At 39.6% G+C, this 27293-nt stretch overlaps 1 protein-coding gene across 5 annotated transcripts in view; it reads left to right on the forward strand.

Annotated features, from left to right (window-relative positions):
* AGO2 (argonaute RISC catalytic component 2) overlaps positions 1-27293 on the forward strand; it is a 66854-nt gene that overhangs the window by 9248 nt on the left and 30313 nt on the right. For 3 of the 5 annotated variants that reach the window (XM_074832799.1, XM_074832890.1, XM_074832617.1), the window contains exons 2-7: positions 12116-12311; positions 15590-15710; positions 22054-22238; positions 23564-23700; positions 23819-23953; positions 27201-27288. In XM_074832799.1, the coding sequence (XP_074688900.1) occupies positions 12116-12311; positions 15590-15710; positions 22054-22238; positions 23564-23700; positions 23819-23953; positions 27201-27288 (862 nt within the window). Of the gene's footprint in view, positions 1-12115; positions 12312-15589; positions 15711-22053; positions 22239-23563; positions 23701-23818; positions 23954-27200; positions 27289-27293 lie in introns of those variants that run through there. The other 2 variants (XM_074832708.1, XM_074832975.1) reach the window with 2 other exon arrangements.

The following is a 27293-nucleotide window of genomic DNA, read 5'->3' on the forward strand; positions in this document are numbered from 1 at the left end:
TGGAATGGGCTGCCCAGGGAGGTGGTGGAGTCCCCATCCCTGGAGGGGTTGAGGAGTCGGGTCGACATAGCGCTGAGGGATCTGGTGGAGTTGAGAACGGTCAGTGTGAGGTTCATGGTTGGACTGGAGGAGCTTCAAGGTCTTTTCCAACCTAGACGATTCTGTGATTCTGTGAAAATTTACAGGACTAAGTGCCACACGGAGTAAGGTTTTGATAGTGATACTGCAGGAGAAACTTCATTATTTCCAGAGAAAAAAAAATCTGGGGGGATTTGGATCTCCCTGTAGTAAGATGCCGTTATTTGTAGTCTCTTCCCATGTTGTTGCTGTCATGACTGAGATGGCACAGTGCCACAGCTCAGTTTTGGTCTGTGTCAACTAATATGAGAACTTAAGTTGCTTATAGGAAGCAGGTGGAGGAAACCCCCGAGATGTAATAGGAAAAAAAAAAATTCTCATAGGGGAGTTCTGCTGAAAGCCTACACTCTCGTCATATCTTAGTTATTCCATTATTCTGAACCTGCATTTTGCCTCTCTTTTCAGCAATGCTGAAAACCACAGCCCTATCTCTTGAAACCGCATTAGATCCTATTGCATCTCTTGCATGTTAAAGATGCTCCTACAGCTGCTTTCACTATCTAAAATGATAAAATAAAGCATAACCTCAGCTCTTAAGTGTGAATTTTCTATTTTGAAACAAAGCCACGAGAGTGTTCATGTTTTTGTAGATTAATCAATCCAGTGTGGGTATGGGGAAAGATTTCTTTTTCAAGGAAAGGATGACTGCTTCTGAGTTATAGCTCAGCAGTTGAATTTTGTAAATGGAAAAATATTTCAGGTATGAAGACAATTTTTATTTTTAGATTTTACACAAAAATACTGCTAGCCAAATTATGTGGGGGTATGAATGTGCTTGCAAAGGTACAGCGCAAAATACAGCCATCCTAGCTTAATGCTTTAGTAAGCTGAGGACAAATAATTTCTGTGTTCCATTAAATTGTATACAATGTGAATACCACAGGGAACGTGGATTTGGGGCCTTTGTGGCACCAGTTTCCAGCTGGTGAGGCAGACCACACTAGAGGGACATGCACCAGTGGCAACAGAGTAAAGCCCAAGGCGTTAGAGCTCGTTAAGCTTAGCAGAGCTTGTGTGCATGTGGTCACTCCTGTCTCTAATAAAGGCTGGAGGAGAGGCATGGGATGTAATGGCAAGGGATCTGGAAGGAGGAGGAAGGGAAGGGAAAGGTGTTGGTAGGAAGGTTGAGGGGAGCAACGTTGCACTGGGAACTGCAACTCTGGTTTGGGTGACTTAATTCACAGAATCATCAAGGTTGGAAAAGACCTTGAAGATCCTCCAGTCCAACCATGAACCTCACACTGACCGTTCTCAACTCCACCAGATGCCTCAGCGCTGGGTCAACCTGACTCTTCAACCCCTCCAGGGATGGGGACTCCACCCCTGCCCTGGGCAGCCCATTCCAACAAGTTGATCCAGTGTCTGCTCTTGAGCTATAATATAGAGAGCGGTTTTTGCTATTTCTAAGGGGAAAAACAATCTATGAAATATTGTGATCTTGAGGTAGAGAGGTAATGGAGTGTCATAGTGAGGTGTACAGTGCTAATGGTGTTATTTGATGGCAGTCTGTGTGTGCAAAAAGTGTTGAAGTATTTAATACAGGGATTTGGGGCTAAGTACCCCTCGCTGAGCTCAGTTCTGCACCTGGCACTGGGCAGAATGACTCTGTGCTCTCCTTGGGACTGAATGCAAGTGCTTGTTCATCTCATACTCACACCAAGTAGTTTGATGGAAACTTCAGCGTGTGCATTGAAGTAAATGTTACTGGAAGAGGCAATACTGATGCATAAAGAACTCATTCTTTACCAGCCTTGTAGTGACTTTAAAAAAAAGAAAAAGAAGAAATATAAAAAAAAAAAGTAAAGACAATAGAGGGTGGGTTATGCTGTTTCCAGCATACCTATGCAGTTGCAAGTGTCAGCTAATGAAGGAGGGGGGGGTATGTTTCTTTCCTAACCTAAACGCAACATTTCAGCAAACAAGAGGTAAGGGAAGAGTAATGTGGGATGACAAACACAGAATTTCTGGTCTTACCTTCTGTAGGGGAGAAGCAGCACGAAGGAAGGAATAGGTCTTAGTGGGTGGGATTTTTTTTTTTTTCTTAGAAGATGTGTGTGTTCACTACATAGGCCTTTTGGAGTGGCAGAGAACAGTGTATTGGATAGAGACATTGCTCTTTACAAGTGCAAAAAAATATTCTTTATTTCAAATTGTTAAGAAAAGGCATCTGGAATTAGTTCAACATCATATTCTAAGGTATGGAAAAGTAAGTGAATCATTATGGTCAAGTGTGATAAACAGAACTAAGAATGTTCTCAATTTCCCCCTTCATTGAGTAGAGGTTTGCCTGGAGATGGAGTTACTTTGTACTTTGAATTCACATTTGACTTTAAATGGGTTACTGTCTTGTGAGTAAGCCATAAGCCTCCATTGTTTGGATGAGACTCACTATTTGGATGACTTGATTCAACGTTGCTGTTTGTAATTAAAAACATTTCTCTGCCTCCCTTAAGAATGATTTCAGTAGTACTTTGTACAGTTTTGTGTACAGGGATCGGTTAAGCCACCTGACTCGTTAGCAGTAAGGGTAGATGTTTTACGCTCTGTATGCTCCGTGTGTGCTCTGATGGTGCTCTTCCACTCACCCCACTTGCAGGTGGCCAGCAGAGTGTTGAGAACTAGCTTGTTAGTATTTGAAAATTTGGAGGGTCACTTTGAAGGTCTAGGCTGCAAGGAGAATGTGGGAGGGGAAAAAGAAAGTTCTAACACTTGTTGTCTTTTGCTAATTGACATTGTCCAGAAGAAGCTTGTGCACTAGAAACAACCATTCTTAGTTTCTCGCTTGCTGCTTTCTGCTGGAGCATTGATCTCTTCTTCTTTGGTTTTTTGTCATTTTGTTCTTGTAGTCTTTCACATGTTCTTATTTGAAACGTGGTCATAACTTAAAGCAGACTGGATTGATGTCTTGTTTTTCCCTTGCATCTCTGACTGTAACACCTGCTCACACTATTGGTGTGTCTGAGAGTGATTCTCAGTCTCTGTGGAGCATATCACTTCTGGCACTATGAAGAGATCATGTCTCTATCCTACAGAGGTCAAAAAGTAATGAGGATAACCGAGGGAGCTATAGATCTGTAACTGATTATTTATTCCAGACAAAATAATCATAGAATGGTTTAGGTTGGAAGGGACCTTTAGAGATCATCTAGTCCAACATCTTTCACTAGATAAAAGGATTGCCTTGAGAGTTAACATTGCTTGAATTCTTTTGCAGTAAGTGACAAACATTTAATAAAAATCATGTCTAGATTAGGTCTACTGAACACAATGAGATTACAGGTTTGAAGGCAATGCTGTTTTTCTAATACTTTGCAATACCTCGTTAAGGTATTTAATTTCATACTACAACACTAAGAAATTAGAAGCAATCTGGCAGAGTGGGATCCCTAAACTTCTCAATAGTCATGCGTGGGACTTAAAATATGATTAAATATGAAGATCATTACTTCGTTTTTGCTCATCAGTAGTGAAGCTGCCCTAGGTCTGAGAGCCCACCTTGGCATACGCAACGCGCTGTGGCTAGGAAGCGTGGTAGCTGGTCACTGAGAGACCAGAAGAACTTTTAGAGAGGAGCTCCACCAAAAATTATGTGAAAAGCATCATATATGAATCCTCGACAGGATCTGGGCACAGTTTATATATGGTCAGAGTGAGAAAAGAAACAACAGAAATGTAACACATGCAGAAAAAATTGGGGAATGCAAGAAGATAGTTGAAACAAGTGTCTTTAAGGGCTTCTACATGTAAATGGAGACACATGGTGGCCTGGGATGAGCAGGTGCTTGAGAGAAGTACAGGAACAGACTGAATGTGATGGAGAACAGAGACACCCCATTCCCAAGTGATCTAAATATAGGTAGCGTTTTAGGGGCTGTTCAAGGAAAATAACACTTTACCAGCTGTGGGCTGATACATGGCTAGAAAACATGGTGAATACAATAGAAAGATTCCCAGGTATGTGTTCAGAGGGGGAAGGCACTCTGGTGCATAAAGATGGTAAAAATCCAGCCTTCAGATGTAGGAGGGGTAAACAAGGAATAAGTGGGCTTGAGTCTTAAGAAAAGGAAATGGATATCTGCAGATCCAATGATCCCAATGGATGGATACACGTGGCAACCTAAAGCCATGTGCTGGAGCATGCATAAGTGTATACAGGTAGAGTTGCAACCTGTTTCAAAGCAGAAATGTGGCTCTGGACAAATAACACAAGAGTCGTAAAACATTGTTAACAGTGCTACCTGTTTACTTTGCTACCAAGTAAAAGGACAAGCAACTTCAAAAGTTGATTTTGGTGTGTCCAGTAACCACTTTGCATGCTGTATGATTTACTGGGATACAAGGAGTTCAGCAAGTGGTTAAAGGAGTTCTCATTTTATTTGTATGAAAAAGGTGAGAAGAATTGTTTTTCCCTTTCTCTCTTTACCTATTTCCATTCCTTCCAGTTGCTTATTAGGTTATTTACTGGGCTCTACTAAGTACTGTTTTTCTAGAGAATGCATTATTAGCACAAAACCTCATTAAATCTTCTGGCAATCACACCTTAGTAAAGAACCTTTGATAGTTGGTATCTAAGAAAATGCTGCAACAGCATTAGATTTAACTGAAGTTCTGATTACATCATCTCTTCTGCTTCTCTCCAGCGCTTTCCTCGTGGTTTATTGAATTCTTGGGGATAACAGATAAGTCCATTACCTTTATTTGTTGTGCATCATCTTATCCAACAGTGCTGTAGCTTGACTGAAGAACTTCCAGTTTCCATAGTCTAAAACATACTTAATGAGCAGCACAGACGTATATACAGGTTCCACATAGATTCCTCTACCCTCATAATATCAAGGGACTATGAGCTGCAGTTTTCTTATCTTGTAGAAAACACTGCCAGCCTTTCTCCTATCTTTCTCTAACGGTTCTTAACAGAACGCCAGTGCAAAAGTTAAACTTCTCTATATAACTCGGACTGTAAGAAAACTTGAAGACAGCCCAAAGGTTGTGTGTGTTTGTTTTTTTTTCTTTTGGGTCCCAAAAAGAAAGGGCTGAACTCCCTGTATTCCTTTTCTTGCCCTGACCATATATATATGTAAATAAAGTATGTAAAAACTCCGTGCATATTCTGTCAAGGATTCGTACTGGATATTTTCCACATTCTTCCTGAACTCCTTCCATTACTGGAGTTTGAATAACTATTTGTGGAAATGCTGCTTCCCCTGTTGTGGGGTGACTCCCCAAGTCTCCCATTCTCCTGCTTCAAACTGCCCAAAAGGGGACATTACCTGTTTGCAAGCCCAGTGACAGGCCACCAAGGTGGCTTGGGGAAGGAGCACATGACATACCAGGAGAGGCTGAGAGAATCAGGTTTAAGAAGAGAAAGCTAAAGGGTGATCTGGCTGTCTGCAACTACCTAAGGGGAAGCTATGGAGGAGATGAAGCCAGACCTGTGGCAGGTGCACCAGAACAGGGCAGGAGGCAATGAACACAAGCTGGAACGCAGGAAACTCCAGCTGAGTATAAGGCCAAGTTTATTTTACCATGGGGGTGATCTGGAACAGGTTGTAAGAGATGTTGTGAAAACTCTGTCGTTGAAGATATTCGAAACTTGACTGGACAAGTCAACCTGGTCCCTTCCAACCTACATTATTCTGTGTTCGTGATACTTGGCACCTCTACATCAGCTGCTGGAGAGCCTTTTCCAGCAGATGTGTTTGTTCCTTTGCCAGCCTTGGTTCTTGTTGACCTGATCATGATTTACACATTTGTAAATTTTTTTGTTTTCTGCAGTTCTGGGGACAAAATAGCTGATAGCTAGTTGAGGACAAGTTATTAACCGGCTTTTTTTTCCGAGGAGTGATGCCTCCTCTCTGTGTCTGTATGATGGAATCAGTCACTGACCTGGAGGCAGCAACAAATACGCACAATGGTTGTGTAGACCCTGCTGTCTGCGAGGCTGCGGTTAGCAAGCAAGACAGATAAAATCAAGTGCTGCAGGAGAATTGAATTACATATTGAATTAAAATTCTGCGTACTAGCATGAAATTTGGCCTTTTATTAAATACTTGGGTATCAAGTAATCAGTGTATCTAAAATACTTTGAAACGTGCATCTGTTATTGCACAGCAATATCTGAAAACACCCGTAGTGATGATCCGGAAGAGCTGCCCTGTTGTCTGGTATTAGAAACCTTAACAGAAAGTGAAGCTTCCAAATAAGGCTTCCTTCCTTCCTCTTATTTAGAGACTATATTTTTAGAAAAATGGTTTTAGAGAGACTTCCTATTGACAAACGCAGGTTGCGTTAGCGCAATGCGAAAACATGCTTTGAGTTCTGAAAACATCACCTGATTATTAAATATGCGTTAGGACTTGCCACACAAGGAAACTTATTGATATAATTACACTAGCATAATTACGTTCAGATGATTTCCTGTGTCGACAAGCCCTTAGATGCAACTAGTTTGGCCCCTTCTTATTTAGTAACTCATTAGGCCTCTGAGTGCACATTAAAATTGCATAATTCTCTGTTGAAAAAACTTCAACCTGCAAGTTTAGTGCTGACTGGCAGCACTTCCAGGGTGCTGAGCAGACCAGCAGTTAAGCTTTAAAAAATGATGAAGAATGAAGGACAAAAGAAATTAATGCTCTTAGTCTGGAAAATTATTATAGATTAAACGGTCCTGAAAAATCATCATTATATAATTGCGTGGATTTTGGAGTAGACGAGCTGAGCCACGCTCATTCAAGAGTGTGGCTCATTCACACCTTTTATATTCTAGGAGTGTCTTGGCCACCTAACTCCTTGAGTCACTCTCTTATCTCTAGTTTTGATTCACAGTAACGTGCAGGAGTAGGAACACGCATGCAAACAGCCTTGCATTTGCAATCATTTTCAGTTTGCAAAACTCGGTATTTGTACTAAAGCAGCATTGCTGTGACTCTGTAGAGTTCCTCTGTCACCACCTTTCCCCCCCCACTCTCTTTTGACTGAATAATTTTGTTTGATTATTAATGTTATTTCATAAAACTGCCACGAGACTGTTAGTTTTCTAATATATGTCTTTTTCCAGATTTCTTTTTTTATTGGTAGAAATTGCAGTTCTTATGACTGATAACTATGAATGCTATGAACGTTTAGTTTATGTAAATTGGGTGAATTATAATAGGAAGTCTGGGGTTTTTTCATGATAAAAATAAGCCTAAAGACACTATACTGGCACCTCATTATTCAGTACCCAGCTTACCTTAATTCACATCTTTAAAATGGGGTTTTGGATGGTCTCAATCGTCATATCAAGGCTGAAATGTTCTCATTATTCATATTATCATCTAGCAAATGAGTGAGGAGCTTCTGATACTTATCACACGGATGCTCCAGTTTATTAGTCTTTCATCTTTCTTCTAATTCGTTCTTCCCTTGACAGCGCTTTAGAAGTAAAATCCAGGTATGCATGTAGATTTTCCAAGACTTTGAAATACTGTCTCTCCAAAAACAGCATCTGTGTTCGTGAAGGGGTCTCTGAAAAACAGGAATGGAGCAAGTAATGTGCATCGGTGTATGAATTTTGGCAGGTTTCCTTGGGCGTGGCATCACCTCGAGCTCCGGCGTCCAGCGGTGTCCTCTGTAACGCGCCTCACCATGCTGCAAAACATTCCTTAGGGGGAACCTTTGTGCTAAGAAAAGCCTTCTTGTATTGCTACAATGTCTGTCGCGTTTAAGAGTGAGTGAGGAGAGTGCTTCAACAAGAAGTTGGGGCAGCTGAATCACTTTGAATATAGCAATTGTGTTTTATGATTGAGGGTCATGGTTTTTTTCTTTGATAGAAGAGAGTAATAAGGCTCTATCCTGTCCTATCATCATCAAAATCAGTATTTTGTGACTCCACACTTCACCGCTGGTCACTGTAATATGTTTTGTAGAAGATGGTTTGATTTTTGCATTCTTAATTTGAGGCAGTAGTCCAAAAAGTGAATTTGGACCAATGGTTGTAATATTAGTTTTTTCCCTTGAAGTTCAATTCACATCCCTCGGTTCTATAGTTAATGCATATGGATCTGTTTTATGTGTCAAAAATATAGGTTGACTGCTTATCGGGTCAGTGCTGCTGTGTAATAAACAGTACTTATCTCCTTGAAGCAACACTCTACCCTAAATAAGTTTGCCTAGGGAGTTGAGCCAGAAATAGCTTCCTTTTTAAAATTTTTTTTTATTGGATTGTGAAAAGAATAATTGAAAAAGTTTAAAATGAAAATACAGGGTGGTAGTAGTTCTGCTTTCTGAACAGCTTAGTTCTTTTTTTTTTTTTTTTTTCTCCATCAGATGTGCAGGTTGTAAAACTGTGATCTCCTATTTCCCCAGGAGTCTGTGCTTCAGCATTTCATGTTATTCTCAAAACTTTATGTAGGCCCTCACTTTTATTTACTGTTTGTCACTAAAACTACAGTGGAGGAATGTAATGACCTTGTTGAGTAATGTGTGATTGTGTTGATCCCTGAACACTTACAGGTATGGCTTCATTGTGCTCCTGTGAGAAGTATGTGGTGGGAGGAAGAGTTATTAATTATAAAATTACTTAATTTTGCAGCATAAATAGCTTGGGGGGTGTTCCCCCCCATAAGGCTAGTCTTTGTACTTCCAAGTCTTGTAAGCATTTTCTTTTTATTTCTGAAAATTACTATGTACCAAGTCTGGCACAGAAGAAAGGGCAGGGGAATTAGGATGTGGCAGTAGATACAGAAATGTTAGAAGGCGTGAAAATAGACAGCAAAGAGAAGGAAAATGCTTAATATTGATGAGACAATAGTTGACCAGGTAATAGTGGTAAGGCAATACATAATGCAGCTAGAATGCAGTGTGTGGATAACAAGAAACAGAAATGTTAAAATACAAATGCCAGGAGCCTGGGCAGAAAATGAAAATATTTTTGAATGAGTGGTGCTATGAGGATCATGGAATGACACAAGAAAATCATAGAACGACGTTGATGACTAGGACATGGTTTTCAAATGGGAACATTCTGTTATGGAAAGACGGAAGTAAAAATATGTGCAGTGATGAGCTGTAAAACATTTAAGTAACAGGATGGCTGAAATCATAGGTGGGAGCCAGATTTCTTTCAGAAAATGGTAAACAAGATTCTGGTGGAGTAGAGGGTAGGTGCTTGGTGCACATCCTCCTGATCTGATTTGGAGGTGGATAATGGAAACCTTTGTCATATTGCAAGTATAAATATTTGTGGGAGTATTTTTTTATGTTACTTTCCAGCTGTAGTGATAATGCTATAAATAACTTTGATAGTTGTCATACCCACAACAGAGGGTTCTTTCCACTTAATGACACAGAAACTTTGTGAATTTGTCATACCAACCAAGGGGATATGGTGACTGCGGGGGCCACCTGAGTCAGTTAATCACCTTCAGAAAAATATTTGAAGTAAGCAGAGGTCTTGTAAGTGTTGGGAAAAGATGACAAATCCATGTCTTGGAAGTTGAGTTGTGCAGGAATTAAAAAAAAAAAACAAAACCAAAACCAATTGCCAAAGGTTGAGGGGAATTAGTCAGCTAAGTATTTTGCCTTGCCTTCGGGAATGTAAATAGGAAGGGTCAGATGCTGAGGCAGATGGGCTGCTTGTGGTAAGAGGACGGGGTTATAGATAAGAGTCTAGAGCTACTGTGTGAAAACTAAGAAGATACTTTGCTTCATTTCTCAGTACAGTTGTTGACACTGCAAAGACAAGATGGTTAAATAGAATAATATTCAAATGAGAATTGCTGTATTTCCATTGAAAGCAAAACTGAAGGAGTTGATGTATTTAAAGTAGGGAGTCAGAATAATCTTTTGTCACGGAAACCTGAAGTTTTAGGTAATGGAAATGCAAGTCTTTATCAACAAGCATCTTTAACATATTGATCAAGTTAGTGTTGGAGAATCACAGACTTTAATGGAAATGTTTACAAAAGGGAGGGGAAATTCTGTAACATGACATCAGAAGGGTGTATGCCTCAGAATCTGTTTGGAAGACAAGATCTGAAATGAGCTTCCCAAATGTAAAACAAATGAAAAAAGCCAAGATTTTTAAAAATAAATAAAATAACTAACACCACTCCCTCCCCCCCTTCATATTCCCAATGTCAAACCGAACTGTATGGATTCTGATGAAATATCTGGTATGTGGGGAAATTGGTGCTGAAAGTCAGATTAGTAGAACGGTAAAAATAGGTAAGGAGATACTAATGGGTGGGAAACTGGCTGTAGGGAGTGTTAGAGGGTAAAATGGGGAAATGATGCCACTATGGTTGGGAATGGTCTTGTTTGTTATTTCATTAAGGATCTTTGCATAAATGTTAGGAATAAGTACATGAAACTGTATCATAGGGCATAGGAGGCATTGTCAGAAAAAGGAGAACCTGAGCATGGTACAGAAAACAGCAGAGTAATAGATATGGCTTAAAAAATAGATAGATGAAAAATCACATAGCTGGGAGTTAATAGTGAACTGGGAGATGGTCAGTCATAAGCAACTGAGATGGACACGCACGTACTGACTGGTCACTGGACGGCCAAGAGCTGCTGTTATAAGGCAGTGGCACAACAGGCAAATGCAGTTTAGGGCTCATTAATTCGACATTTCCAACTGAGAGACAAAATTATCAGTGTGGTTGTGCTGGACCCTGATGGACCTCATGTAGAATAACACTTGGTCTTGTTCAGGGAAGGTGAGCTGAAAATTGGCTTGAAAAATGACTGAAAAGGATTAAAATTGAAGCCTGGTTTATGAGAAGAGACTAATAGAAGTAGTATAGCCTAGAATTAAGAATTGAAGGGGAATTTGGTTTAAATCTAAAAATACAATAAGCAGTACTTTAATCTGAAGGTCAGTGAGTATAACCTGACAATGAATAAACAAAAATGGAAGGATATTTCTGGGCATTAGAGCATCATGGTTCTGGAACAGCTTTCCAGTGGGGAAAGTGAGGGTGGAAAAGTGGTGGTGACTGACCTGTTAATGAAGGGATGTGTTGTTCTGGTGCTAGCAGAGGACTGAATTTGATAATCCCAGGAAACCACACCTGAATTCTTGCATAAGTAAAGAGAAACCTCCTGGGTTATTTCACATGTGAAGGTTTTGCTGCAAGTTGTTACTGCTCTGGACCATGGAAAACCTGAGTACTGATGCTGCAGGAGTCTTGAATACTCGAGTTGGTACCTTACACACGTCTCTGTGGATTTTTAATGGAATTTCTTAGAATGAAACAACCACAACTGTTATGCTTCTGCTTCACATTATCTGATCTACGGCTAGCATTTGAGCTCAAGAATACAGTACAACATCAGTAGACTACTTGTTCTGTTTGCTTTAAAGGAAAGCAGTAGTTTAATTCTAACACATAGTGTTTTCCAGAGAGCTACAAGATGTAGGAACAGCTCCTGTGCTGTATTCCCCTCTTTGGCAAGCTGTGCAGTATGGTCATTAGAGCATAGTGTATATAGCTGCAATGCATGCGTTGTGTTCACTTGAGATGCATACAGCTCTTACAACTGTGATTGCAAAGGTGGTTTTAGTGGTAGAAACTCCATTTTAGAGGTGTTTGCTCAAATACACGTGGTTGGATGTTTCACTTTGGTGTCTGTTTTGAAACTGAGGTTCTTCCCTCCAATGAAGATCTGGTTCTCACTTTGCTGACAGTTCGCGCTTGGCTGCTCAAATTCCCACAAGCTGACTTGTAGTATAGGAAAATGCAACTCATTTTAAGATTTTATTCAGTAATCAGGGCTAGGAAGTACAGCAAATGGTGAACTAGCATGGGAAGAAGGCAATCAGAATTCATGGACTCCTGATAGCAGGTGCTTTTTTTTTCAGTTTATAGATAATTTTTAAAAAGTTACTGGTTTAAATGTGTGGTGCTTCATTGGTCAAATAGCCTGTAAATTTGTTTAAATGTCAATTCAAGGTGGCTGATGGCTAATTTGTGCTTTCTCTTTTTTTCAGTGCTTGCACCTCCTCCACCGTTGCCACCACCAATACAGGGATATGCCTTTAAACCCCCTCCTCGACCAGATTTTGGCACTTCTGGGAGAACAATCAAACTGCAGGCCAACTTCTTTGAAATGGACATTCCTAAAATAGATATCTACCATTATGAATTGGATATAAAGCCAGAAAAATGCCCTAGAAGAGTTAACAGGTAATACTGTGCTTTGCTTTTCCTCAGTTTATTTACATTCTTGTTTTCCTTTGAAGATGCTGGAGCCATGTGCCAGTCGTCATTGGCGGCTTGGAGGATGTGTCTGCCTTTAGTCATTGTACTGATAGCTTCCAACTTTGCATATCCATCAACTGGCATTTTTTTTAATCCAAGTCTTTCTGTACCAATCCAATATTTCAGTGCTAATTGTGCCTTGTCAGCATCTTTAGGATGCTGCTGATCAAAGCCCCTGGTGACAGATGGATAAACTATATTAACTCCAGTGGAGCTAGGTCAGTATAAACCAACTTGATAAATATGATTCTTAGTATTGCTTGGCTAAATATTGGAGTGCAATTGGCTGACAAGTCCTTCAGCAGGGAAGCTTGTTTTCCCACCTTCCCCTACTGACAAGGCGAGGCAAAACCCGTTTGTTTGTGCTGCTGCGAGAGGATCATGGAGGGACTAAATTAGGTAGGAAATTAGCCTTCATCAGTAGATTCTATATAAGGGAAAGATATGCTCCTGAAACAGATAGCAAGGTGAAAACGTGGATCAGTTGGCCAAGGAAAGAAACCATTAGGTCTTGCATTTTGCATATGTGCCCTATTAGTCACAGTGTGGCAACCTCATTGACTTGAAAAAGAGCGGTGTTGCCAGAAGTGAAACTTGAGAACAAGACTTGGCACTAACTGGAAACCACAAGTGTCATCATCATAACTACCTACATCTTGACTGTAGAGGATTGGAATGACGTGTTTATATATTCAAGAGCAAAACCTTTCCTTATTAAAAAAGGTCACATGGGTGGAATATGCAGTCATGAACATGAACAAAGTGTGGAGTCAAAAAAGCCACCCGAAAGCCAAAGTTTTCTTAACGTGAGTTAATAAACCAGAGTGCATTATCCATTGTTATACTAAAGAGTTGGTAATGATAGCACTTTCATAAAGCAGCATCACTGTGCTTTGCTGTCCTGGTTTTTTCTGTGGTGATCTATTATAAATTTAATTTTTAATCTAGTCAAGAATTGAATTTAATTTTCACTTAAATGAAGTGTATGTTTTATTTCTTTTGAGTACTTACTCCTTCCTGTGTTACCCTATAGATGTACCTGCAGTCACCTACACCTGGGTTTTTGTGAGCTATGACCTTTCAGTCCTACACGTATACCTGCATTTTTGTGTGTGCTTATATATATGTATATAGGATTATGTATGACACAGATGTAGTCCAGTTCTAAATGATAGTTTTTTTTCAGCTGGCTTACACTTTTCTAGTATTTTGGTTATATAATTCAGATGTATATTTATAGTAAATAGTTTTTTATCATTACTTTGTATGTTGTAACTTCTTGAAAGGGTAGAGGGAAATTTTATTTCCATTTACACTACTCCCTCATCTGTCCCAGCTTCGTTCTTCAGTTTTATTCTAGGACTCACTACAGCTTGGACCATGACCCTACAGACCCACTGCAGGGATGTGTACAGAGTACATGCAAGTTCCACATTAACGAGATGTGAACTGGAGCAGGACTGGAAACACACAGCTGCTGTGCCAAATTAATACAATCTGGCTACAATTCTTCACATGTCACAGAAAGGCCAGATCTATTTGGATAGTTAGATAGGCAGAGTGGGCAGTGTGAGTTGGGTTCTGCACCATGGATGCCCTTGGTTTAAGTCATGAGGACAGCTAGTACTCACCAGGGTTCAAGATGAACTCTGCTTGCAGTTGCTGGCCCCGAGTTCTTGGTGTGCTTGGGTGATCTTAGTAGAATAGTAGTCCCAAAGGACTGAAGTTAGTGAATTGGTAAATAAGTCTTCTTTTAACTTCACATGGAGAATATAGCTTACTTTTCATTAAGATCTGTCCACCCACGGCTGAGAAGCACCATTGCTAAATGTGGTTTGAAGCTTGAAAACCTTAATTAAGTCGAAGTGTTCATTTTTATATAAAGCAGCTCACAATCAGAAGAACTTGCTCAGTAAGAGAATGGGTTTTCCATTGCTCAGTCTTTAACTCAAGGTTGACAAATACCTCCTTCCTCCCACCCTCCAAATTACATACTTGTTCAGTCAGCCATTGCAGAGCTCAAGCAGATATGACTGGGTCAAGTTTTATTCACACTTCTTAGGAGGTCAGACAAGTTTCTTTCAGTGGTCACATGTTGTCTTAAAGCACTGGGGCACAGCAAAGAAATAGTCAATTAAAACAGTCTTCATTCTTTTCTTGAATGAATTCAGAGTTGTCATCTCAGAATTCTGCATCGCCATAATACCTAACTGTATGCTGGGTTAATTACCTTTCCAAGTCAAGGTCATTCAAATAGTCACCTGCAGCGTCTCCGAGCTGCTAGTTGAGAACAGTACTGAAGAAACAGTGGTTTGCTTTCTGTGTCAGTTTAACTTCTTAATGCCCTTTTGCCCCAAGCTGTATGTTAAGGATCTTGTAGGCAGCGTACTGCAGACTGCTGCTGGGTTTCAGATTTTACAGCCTTGTGATGCAGATAGCCTGAAGGATGTCTCTCTGGGACATTTGGACCAAAGAACTTTGACATCAAAGGGTTTTATTATTCCAACAGACCTCTCATCAGCTGGTGAACTGCTTTGCATGACCAGTGTGTAAACACTGTGGTTTGACAAGAACTTTGTGAGTGGTTACCTTATTCATACAAACGTGTAACCTAATTCCAGTTATGCTTAAACGAATCTGTATTTTTCATACACATGGGTCCCTGGGAATGCGCATATCCAGTTTTGTTGGATGGATGCCAGTTGTGTTGCGTACGTGAAAAAATGCTATTTAAATCATTCTCAGTGTGATGCAAAAAGTTTGCATTACCACTGTCATCATAGAACTGTTGTCCTTACACTACAGCTGTAAGCTTGGATAGTGATTTTTCTTGAAAGCTTCTCAGGCTTTGGTCCATGGTCCTCTGCAGAAAGGGCTGTAGGACAGGAGAGCAGAAGCCCCAGGAGAATACCAAGCATTTCTCTTTTTGAGCTTGAGAGAGCACGAGCTTTCACTTTACACTTTCAGTAGATCACAGAAAAGAGGAATCTGAAAAAGCTAAAAATAGCTGCTTTAAGAAAATAGTTTAGTCTGTGAAAAGGTTGCTTTAATTCAGAACAGTCAAACAAATCTTGCCTTTAATCCCAGCACTGGACAACCCTTTCACTTACCTAAGGTCTTCATAAATATTAGTGTTAGTGTTCATCTGCTACTTAACATTAAAGGTAAAAAGTTGAATTAACATAAATCTTTTGTATTTTCAGAGAAATAGTGGAGCATATGGTTCAGCACTTTAAAACCCAGATTTTTGGGGATCGCAAGCCAGTGTTTGATGGAAGAAAAAACCTTTATACAGCTATGCCGCTTCCCATTGGGAGAGATAAAGTAAGTTTTAAATAGAAAAGTTTCTGATTGGAGATTTTAATGTCAGATTTGCAGAGCCTTTCTAATAACTGATAGAAACTGATTTTATATTTCAGGAATAGATGTCTCCTTCTGTTGCCACTTTGCTCAGGGTGTGGTTTGCCAAGACAGAAGTGTGAGCTTGTTGTCAGGAAAATGGTCACTCCCCTTTCAATATCCTTTCTTTCCTCCCTCTCTTTCTCCCTACTCGCGTGGTTTCTGCTGGTTTGGTGAGCTGGATCAACCGCTCAAGATAGCGGACAAGCTCTTACTGGTGCTAGGAAGAAAGTGAAAGCAGGGTTGAGTTTGGAAGAGGGGAGCAGAAGCACCCCTCTGGGCAACAGCAAGTTGTTGTGTCGACTTGTTAATCTCATCAAAGTCCACTGGAAGCTGGTTCTCACTATCCACTAACTGGAAGAAACTCCTCCATCCCTCCACTGCCTGTATGGAACCTCTTCCCTAATCCTTTACCATGTGAGAGCCAAAGCAGTTCAGACTGCACAGGTTAAGACCTGCTAGCTTAGCCCTGGGGCAATCGAAGAGGATTTGTGTGTTCTGTTTGCTGACTTTGTATGTGGGGCGGTGACCTCTTCGGTCGCTCTGGTTGTAGCTGCAAAGTGTACCCACGTCTGCCCATTGACTGGTGAAGTAGAAGGGACTGTGTTGGAACATGCTAACACACAAATCCTATAAAATAACTTTGCCTACGTATCTGTGGTCTAATATCAGATTGAATTTTCTGTGGCCTTTTTTATTAAGATGAACACTTGAGGATACAGTCATTCTTGTTTGTACTACAGTAGTTCCCAGAGGCCATTTTACCCTTCTGCTGTGGGTGCAAGGTGAGGCATGCACGGTTACAGGGGAAGACTGTCCTGTCCCGTAGAAGTTGATTACAACCTAAGTGGACAAAAGTAAAATATAAGGGGCAAAGGGAAATACAGAGAAATGTGGAAACTTGCATATGTGATAAAACTGGGAACAGAGCTCAGGTCTTCTGAAATTCAGTAGCAGTGTGCTGTAAAAGAGTTCATGCTGTCCTTTGCTGTCTCACATTGTATGTCTGTGCTGTGCTTGACATAGGTAATGATTCTACCTGAATCAAGCTCTTGATCTCATATGTGTAATTTTTATTTCCCTCAAATGTACTTTAGTGAATGTCATGCAGTAAAGGTCAGTCTCTATTCCAGTCTTAAGTATTTTTCAGTAACCAATAAGGTAACATCTGGGAAAACTGTAAAGGAATCATTAAAAGTATTAGAGAAATTTTTTTTTTTTTTGCTTTCACATAGAGTATTCCGGTTCCTACAGATTTGACACATAAGATTGCAAAGTATTTGCCAAAGGTGGCAAAAAATACTTGATGAGTGTCTCCTAAGGGTTTAAACAAGTCCTCTGGATGCATGCAGAGTTACCTTATAACTATAATACTTTCCAAGTTGTGGATGACTGACAACATATTTTATGACAAGTATGAAGTTCTGCATTTAATAAGTAAAGGTAAATGAAAAATGGTTTCTCTATGGAGGATAAACAAACTGGGATGAAATTAATCGTCAGATCTAATGAGACTTTTTGTGAGATGTAAATTGGTGCTACTCTGATTGGGAACTAGATGAACTGGCCCCCTCCTCCTGTTCCTTCTGTGTCTGAATGCCTGCTGACTGAATAGGACTCAACTCTTCACAGAATCACAGAATCACCGAGGTTGGAAAAGACCTTGTAGATCATCCAGTCCAACCATGAACCTCACACTGACCGTTCTCAACTCTACCAGATCCCTCAGCGCTGGGTCAACCTGACTCTAAACCCCTCCAGGGATGGGGACTCCCCCCCTGCCCTGGGCAGTCCATTCCAACGCCCAACAACCCCTTCTGCAAAGAGATACTTCCTAAGAGCCAGTCTGACCCTGCCCTGGTGCAGCTTGAGGCCATTTCCCCTTGTTACTTGGTTGAAGAGACTCATCCCCAGCTCTCTGCACCCTCCTTTCAGGGAGTTGTAGAGGGCGATGAGGTCTCCCCTCAGCCTCCTCTTCTCCAGACTAAACCCCCCCAGTTCCCTCAGCCGCTCCCCATCAGACCTGTGCTCCAGACCCTGCACCAGCTTTGTTGCCCTTCTCTGGACACGCTCAAGTTGGATTTTAAAGCCCATGTATACTAAATCATACATGGTAAAAATGAACTCTAGTGACAGTGTGTCAGCAGGAAATGCTTTTGATGCCTCAATTCCTTTGTGTCTGTGCAAATGAACATTGTAACCTACACCTGGGAAAAAGCTGACTTTAATGATTTCGTTAACCATTTTGGTTGGGACAGAATTATCTAGCCAGAGCGATGATCATTTGCAAAAGGTGGTCACTGAGGAGAGTGTTTTTAGTGGAGGTTAGCACAAGATGGTTCAGATAGCTTAATCTGTGGCTCAGACTTAGGCTCTCTTTTAATAAAGTCATATTTTTTTCCCTATTTCTCATGGGATATAGGACTTTGTTGGTTGTTCTGCTATACATATATTAATGTTATTACCCTGGAGGAGAGGATTAATAGAGATAAATCTTCAGCTGGTTTAAATCTGACATGGGGAAATTTAGCCTAATGAGGGAAATTTTTACATGGTGCTAAATTGGTTTAAGCATGGTTTAAATGTAAATGTTAGTGTAAAGCTTGGAGGTATTGGACTTTTCCTCCAGCATAACTAATCAGGTTTCTTTGGGGGTTTTTTTTGGCTGTTCTGTACATAGCAAATGTAGCAAGTTTGCTGCACATCTCATTACATTTAGAATCATATTGAAAGGATTCATGAACATACAATGATTAATAGATGATCCTTAATAAAGTGGAAGACAACTTTGATTTCCTTGCAGTGTGCATCAGTAGTGGAAGAACTGATGCTAAACAGAAGGCTGACACCAAATTGCCAACATTTTTTTCCTTCCTGTTGCTCTTTAAGTTAATTAATGCACTCTGTCCTCATCTCTTGTCAGTAGTGGTTGTTCTGGGGTTGGCTTTTTTTGTCCTTGCTGACAACCCTGCTTCTTTTATAACTTCTTCTATTATATAAATACTTTTCTGCTAGGCTTTCATGGTTATCATACCTGTTTTCATTCCTTCCTTATTGTACTTTATTTTCACTCCTTAATTCCTTCATTTCTTTAGACCTTTCAGAACAAATATGAAATATGTAAATATTGACAATATTTTCCTAGTTTTTACTTGTACACATTGAGAAGAAAGAAGTGTATAGGACACTGTCAAGGTATGAAGATATTAATAGTCTTGTCTTTCCTCGTAGGTTCTAACAGCAAGCCCAGGTCACCTCTAATTGTAGCTTTGTACTCAACTGCTGTTACTTGTGTATTTCCCTAAAATATTCTTCTGTGATTAAGAGCTAGAATTAAATTTTAACTGAACTTAAAAGTTTTCTCACCTAGCAAGATTCAAGAACAAATGATATATTTTAACATACTTCTTAAGCAGTCTTTAATTAGAAAAACAGTAATTACAGTTTACTGGCTAAAAACAGTCTATGGCCACAACCATACTCCTCTTCACTTTCTCTATTGGAAGTACTGCTGATGACACTGTACATGGCAGAAGCAGACCTCTTTCTTACATCCATAGCTTGAGATTTCCAAACAAGTCCATGGGAGGTAGGCACCCAAATAATTGATTGGAAACTGTGCATGTTTTCCTCTGAATCCCTGGGAAGGAAAAGCTCTTAGAGAAAAGGTACATAGTGTGTTCAAAAGATGATAAAATAATGAGTGTTGCGTGTGTTTATAGAGAAGAAGGAGCATTAAGAATTCCCCAGAAACACACGGTCAGGTTTAATTTTTATTATTTTTAAACAATGATAGGCTGATTTGTATGAGTGAGTCAGACTACATCAGCTACAAGATCTATTCTTTTTAAGAACAGCTTTCAAATTTTTCCATAGGCTTAATGATTTTTCACATCCCTGCAGTAACACCCCTTTCCATTAGCCACAAAATTGTCAACTGTGTTGCAATCTAGCAATGGGTCTAGCAGGTAGTAGGTTAGTAATTTTTTTATTTGGGGATAGATTACACCTGGTGAAACTGTAGGAAATCAAACATTAAATTTGGCTTCATAGTTTATTCGTAATAGTAAAGTACATGGTAAAATTCCCACCAAAAACTACCTTGTCTTGAATTTTTTTGTGTTTTGCTTACTCTGTCAAACATGAGTGTGTTCATTTGCCCTTAAAAATATAGAGTGGAATAAATAAAATATCACTGAGATACTTAAATTCTGATTAGCAGTGCCTAAAAGTATATGTGGCCATGTGGATTAATGACACATTTTTTGGTCCTAATGTATTTTTTCTGATTTTATTTTTTTTTTTAACATAAACTCTTCAGTAGCGTGTAATTCAGGTGAGATACTAAAGGAAGAAAACCTGGAAAGTTGAATTTAAACCTTACTTATTTGAGCAGTGACTCTAATTCAACTGTTTTGAAGTAGGGTTAGACCCAGCAGCAAAAACTGTTTGGGCCAAGTTCAGCAGTGTGAATTCACTGTCACAGCTATGCTGAACTTAACTGGTATTTGCAGTCTAGCAACTGGAATAGTAATTCTTCAGTCATGGGTCTTTTATTTCCACCGGGGACATGGATACTGCAACACAGGTAGTCCTGTTTTTGATGAATCCTTCATCATTTGCTATTCCATCACAGTGAAGGAGCTTCGTAAATTGAAACCAGGAGGGGAAAAAGTAACATGAAATCTTCTTTTAGATTAAGGGTACCAAAGTTGTTGCTAATCAGATTAGTTGCATATTAACAATATCAGGAATAATAGAAATTATGAAACTTGATTTGAAGGAGGAGAAAAGTTTGAAGGAAAATGAAGTTCAGGTGCGACAGACGTCTTCCATCTGCTCTAAATGTCGAAGACCTTCGGATGGCGTGGTGGGAAAAAAGCCTTCACTGAAAGCTTCCAACCTGTGTCAGCTGAAAACCTTTATTTGCACAGCTTTTCAGCAGTTAACATTCTGGGCCCAATTCAGACCAGTGACTCCGCAATTACAGGTTCCCGTTCCCATTGCTCTCCCACAGCCATACAGCTCCTTCCTCTGCTCAAGTCTCCTGGTGAATGATGTTTGTACTAGGGGAGAGATGTGGCTGCAATATTAATTGTGACTGTCTGCTATAAATTGTCAACTTTGGGGTTTTTTGCATACAGGAAGGCTTATTATATGTGTTTTATCTTTCCTTCCTGTTTTTTGACTGAAGAATCTTAACTGTCACAGAAGACCAGATGATTGCATATATTAGCTCACCATTACCCATGTATTATTTTTGCTAGCCCACTAATTACAGTTTGTCTGTTAAGTGGATGTCTTTTATATTTAAATTGTAAGTTCCCTAGGACAGGAAAATGCAATGTTTTTGTTTATATCCAGCACAAAGGATACTCTGATCTTGTTATTTCTTGTAGTCACTCCCAGAACTGCTAATCATTTCAGACAAGCCTTAATTTTAGTCTGTTTAAGAACTTCAGTGCTCAGGCTTTCTTTGTTTTAATAAAGAGGAGAAGTCAGCATTACAAGTAATTACAAGTAATCAGCTAAAATAATTTACCATAATGTAGTTTGCCAGTGATTTTTAGACAAAAAATTCAAAGCAGGGCATAACATATCAAAGGAGTGCCCCTGTTTCCTGCCTGATAGCATCACTAGTACTTAGGAGTCATCATTTATTCTTTCTTCAGTGTTTAAAAATAAGAGGGTTTTTGGTTGGTGGGTTTTGTGGGGTTTTTTTGTTTCATTGGCAGGAGGTGTGGGGGGGTGATGTTTGGTTTTTTTTTTTGTCTTTGAAAGCTCCTTGTGGATTTTATTTTCTCTTGTTTGAACTATGTCTACAGTAATAGCACTCTGGTGCTCTAGCAAGTGGATACCAGAAATTCATGAGTCTTGGCAGGTAGTGACAGACCATGTTTTATTTTAGGCACGCAGGAGCTGACATGAGCAGTGATGCATTAGTATGTGTTAGGTATCTGAAATCAGGTAATTGGATCTTCACCGAGACCTCCCAGTGGATACGCAAGCACTTCCAAATGATAATGTTGCCTCAAAGAGGGAGATAGATGCCAGTTGGGAAGCATGCCAGCTTTCTGAAATACATCTTTGGAAAGATCTAGCTGTAAAAAGAGGTTGTACCTAATGTATGTTGTTTCTTCATCATTGCTTTTTGTCTCTTCCCATGCTTTATAGCGCTGTTCAGAGGAATCCATCATCCCTTCCAAGCCCCTTCCATTTTCCCCTTTAAATGGAAAGAATCATCTTGGTTTGTTGTTTGGCATTGTTGCAGGTGGAGCTGGAGGTCACGCTGCCAGGAGAAGGAAAGGACAGAATATTTAAGGTGGCTATAAAGTGGATGTCCTGTGTGAGTTTGCAGGCATTACATGATGCTCTTTCTGGTCGGCTGCCAAGTGTCCCGTTTGAAACCATCCAGGCACTGGATGTAGTGATGAGGCACTTGCCTTCCATGAGGTGAGGGGAAGACCTTGACGTTGTTTAGGAGGTTGCATTGTTATTTGAATCACTTCAGTGGCTTTTTGGGTAGGATGTGCTTTCATAGCTCAACCAAAATTGCAGGTGGCGTGCTCAGGCAAGAGGCAATACAGTGCTTTTCTGCTCGTCTGGTGGAATTAGTAACCTCCAGCCTGGACACAAATCTCTTTCCCCACTGGTCTTCAGACTCGCTCCACATTTGTGTGCTCTCAGGTCAGGGGTGCTGTGCCATCTCACTTGTGCCCTGTTTCTCTGTAGGCCTCAGAGAAGGAAGTCTTCCCCGAGTGGAAAGTAGTTGGAGGTTGGTAGATGCGTAAGGGTCGTTTTAAAACTTGTTACCCTGTTCCTGTGCGTCCTTGGACAGATATTTATTGCCAATTTTGTATAAAGGATACAGTGCTATGGGGATGTCAGTGTTGCCCAGTATAGCTATTTTTATAGAAAAGAAAAACTTGAAAATGATTTGGGTTTTTTCCAAGCAAGTGGGATCTACAGCATTTGCAGTCAAACCCAAGAGATTTAATTATGCTGCCATGAAACAAGTCGCTTAAGACCACCAGATTCCATTCAATTGGAAAGTAAAGAACAAAGCTTAGTAAGACTGAATTTTCCCATTTTGAAGGGCTAAATAGGGAAAATGAGTTAAATTTATGTAAATATCTTTAAATAGCCTTATATTACATTGACTTTATCCTCCCATTAAGGATAAAAAAAATAAAAATCTCTTCAGTCAGGTTTTGCAACACAAAAAACAGTCCAGACTAGTTAGTCACACATCTTTGTTCAGAGAAACATATTGGCACTGGTTTTGATTACTTTGATATTAAGTGTGCAGTACTGAATTACCAAGATGAAAGGTGCATCAAAAATATTTGTTACATCAGTTGTTTACCCACGCAAAGTTTCCATGGATTTCAGAGGAAGCTATGCACAAGTAAGGGGAGAGAGTATTACATTGTTGTTTTAATAGCAGATATGTTTAATTATATTTTTTACTGAAGTATATCTGAATTTTTAATAGAGTACAAAAAAAAGGTATTAATGTTTTTTGTTTGAATTAGGTATATTAAGGAGTATACTGAACATAAGTTTAAACAAATGTGAGTAGTAACCAATTTCTCACTGTAACCAGCTGGATTTTGAGAGGTGTAACCTGAGTCCTGACAGGAATCTCAGATTATTGGTAATTTGAAACACTGACATTTCTGTGCTTTTGTGAATAGGAATCTGCATTAGTTATGGCTTTATTGCTTTTTTTTTTCTTTGCTTTAGTTTATGATCTGAATTTATTTTCTTTATTGCAGATATACTCCTGTGGGGCGATCTTTTTTTACAGCATCAGAAGGGTGCTCAAATCCGTTGGGCGGTGGCAGAGAAGTTTGGTTTGGCTTCCATCAATCAGTCAGACCTTCTTTGTGGAAAATGATGTTAAATATTGATGGTAGGTCCTACAGAAATATTTTCTCTTTCAATGGAAAGCCAAAAATTTCATTCCATTCGTTGGATTTCTTAAAAATTTCCTCAGTATTGTAATGCAACATTAATGTTTTTCTCTACAGTATCGGCAACCGCATTTTACAAAGCACAGCCAGTTATTGAGTTTGTATGTGAAGTTTTGGACTTCAAAAGTATTGAAGAACAACAAAAACCTCTGACAGATTCCCAAAGGGTAAAGTTTACCAAAGAAATAAAAGGTAATAATTACATAAAACTGCTTTATTCTGCCTGATGATGTGTTACCGTTACACGTTCAAAATATTTTCTGTAGCAGTTGCCTTATTGGGAGATAGATTATCACAATGAACTGTGCACATACGCTTTTTGAGCAAAACTAAGAGGCAAGAATCGTTTTATTACTTACATGTATTTCAAGACTTTAAGAAGTCTACTGATCAATGTTATGTTTCAGTCACAGAATCACAGAATCATCAAGGTTGGAAAAGACCTTGAAGATCCTCCAGTCCAACCATGAACCTCACACTGACCATTCCCAACACCACCAGATCCCTCAGCGCTGGGTCAACCCAACTCTTAAACCCCTCCAGGGATGGGGACTTCACCCCTGCTCTGAGCAGCCCATTCCAACGCCCAACAACCCCTTCTGCAAAGAAATACTTTCTAAGAGCCAGTCTAACCCTGCCCTGGTGCAGCTTGAGGCCATTCCCTCTTGTCCTATCGCTTGTTACTTGGTTGAAGAGACTCATCCCCCCTCTCTGCACCCTCCTTTCAGGGAGTTGTAGAGAGCGATGAGGTCTCCCCTCAGCCTCCTCTTCTCCACACTAAACCCCCCCACTTCCCTCAGCCGCTCCCCATCACACCTGTGCTCCAGACCCTTCACCACCTTTGTTGCCCTTCTCTGGACACACTCAAGTAATTCAATGTCCTTTTTGTAGTGAGGGGCCCAAAACTGAACCCAGTAATCGAGGTGCAGCCTCACCAGTGCTGAGTTCAGGGGTAAGATCACTTCCCTGTCCCTGCTGGCCACGCTATTGCTGATACAAAAGTCGACTTGTCCTTTTTTCTTACTACATCAGTTCATCTCTGTAGCTTGACAGAGTCACTTTGTGAATATAAGCAAAGCTGGGTCAGTTCAGAGAAGTATGTGGCTTCAGATTTGATGAATCACTGGTACAGAAAGTTCAGTGAGCTTATTTATTGGACCAGCCGCATTTAGGGCTCAGGTACGCACATAAGTAAATTATCACGTATTCAAGAATCTGTGGTAACTATATATGTGTGTGCATGTTTTGCCTGTGGCAAATATAGGTTAGTTTAATTAGCTTTGCCCTTAATGAAAGTGCTTTGGTGAAACTATGATGATGATATGTTTTACTCTAAGTGATGGGCTGAACTAAAACTTTCTAGAAGATGGATGATAATTTATTTTAGTGAGAAGATTACTGGCTTGTGACTTGTGCAAGCTTCTCTTCATTTAAGTGTAGGTTCTCTTGACATACCTTCACTTTTTTGTGCCTCACCACCACTTGATCAAGCGTCATGTCAAAGTTACTGGTGTGTGTTGGCATCTGAGAGCATCTCAGTGCAGAGCTACTACTGAGATCTTTTCTTTTCAGCATGTAAAGCAGCATCCCTTATTATGTCAGTCTCCTTAAAAACAATTTATCTTCCCAAATGAATATTGCTTTATTGTATTTAGAAGTTACATTTACTGTAATACTTTACTCTTCTTAAAGTACCCCCATCTCTAGAGTAAATACGAGTTAACGGTTAGAAATACAATAACTTAATATTTTTCACGTCTGAAACATATTGGTAGTGCCAGTCACAGTTTTGTGACAAAGATACTCAGGTTCCTAATCTGATGATTTCAAAATGTTTACAAAGACTGGAATTAATGTGGTATGTTTTTGTTTTTTTTTTTTTTAAATTACCTGATTTTAAATCTTTCAAATTACTGATGTCAAGATTTTCATATTCCTTATTTTACTAATAATTTAGCAATGTGTTTTTGCATACTTAGGTATATTTCATACAATATACTCTCCTGAATTTACATGTAAGACTTACATAAATTTACATTTTTTCTAATATGTAAGGACTGAATCAAAGAGTAGGAAGAAGAAATCTTACTGGTTTGTTCACTGAAGATTTCTTCTGGAAAATGGAGGTCCTTCCTTCATGATATGCTTGATAGAAAGAAAGCAAGTTAAAGAAGAAAAAGCAGCTCCATAAATCTATCATGCAGCTTCCTTGTTTCCACAAAACATCCACAAAATCATCTTTGCCCAACTAGAAGTTAGCAAGAAAAGTGTAAATAAGTCCTGAGTTTTTAATGGTTGTAAATGTTCTGAAAAAATAATCAGGCACTGAATTGCCAGCTGGTGTTATCATTTTTTTTTCTCATGAGGATTTTCATTCTCCAGATAGAAGTCATCTCAGATTTGCAGCAAAACTAGTTGTAAATTGGGGTAACAGTTTATCTTTTAATGAAAATACTTGTGATACGGATTTCAAAGGTATTCATGAAAACTTGATATTTATTGAAGGTTTCATAATAGATGGCACTTTGAGCCCTCACAAATTACATGGAAAGATTAGTATGTTGTTGACAAGTTATTATTGCCTTTCACGGATAGGGGAAATATGCACTGTTATTCAGCAGCAGCCTGGGTTTATATACATGTGCAGATACATAAGGAATTCCTATCTACAGCCCCCTCTTTCCTATTCCCACACATTCAATTTCTTGTCTCTAGTAGCTCACATACATCTGTTTCTGCCTGAGGATGAAAGAAATATAAATGAAAACGCTGCATTCAAACTTGTATTTGTGGGTAATGGTGAATTAGAAACTTATTTACAGGTAGCTGTGTTGTGCTGGTTTTGGGTGGATAATTTATTATTCTAGAAGTTATTGGCTTTCAGGTGGGCTCAGCTTTTGTGCCAGTGGGATTTGCAACAGATGTTTGTCTTCACAAAGAATAAAGCTCCGTGGCCTCATTCCCATGGGCTCCTAGAGGCTGTGTGGGTATTCCCCCCCTCCCCACTTCATTAGTTCAGGGTTGGTTGCAACAGTTGGAGGTCTCACAGACACTGTATAGTTGGAAGTCTCACAGACATAAGAATAAACAAACTTTTTGTTTCAAGAGGGTTGCATGCCCTTTTTGTCCTTCTGCCATCCTGGACGTCCTTAGAGGTACAGAATTGGAATTCACTGAATATGTTCAGCTTCATCTGTGACCTCTTGGGGCTTTGGGGTTTTGTCTTGTCTCTAGAATTCTTTGTTGGATTTTGGCTGAAGCTCAGGGGTTTTGAACTTTAAGACTGTAAATTGGTTTTTTTGAGTTCTGTCTGGGTGCTTGGAGAACATTCTAAATAGTGAATAGCTTTACTGCACAGTTTAAATGGTCTTGTGTAGCAATTTAGGGGTCTGACACCTTGATTTGGAATAAATAGTGATATGTGTTTTCCAATTTTTAGGTCTGAAGGTGGAGATAACACACTGTGGACAAATGAAAAGGAAGTACAGAGTGTGCAATGTCACCAGACGACCAGCAAGTCACCAAACGTAAA

This window comes from Strix aluco, chromosome 1 (assembly GCF_031877795.1).
Source record: "Strix aluco isolate bStrAlu1 chromosome 1, bStrAlu1.hap1, whole genome shotgun sequence".
Lineage (NCBI taxonomy): Eukaryota > Metazoa > Chordata > Aves > Strigiformes > Strigidae > Strix > Strix aluco.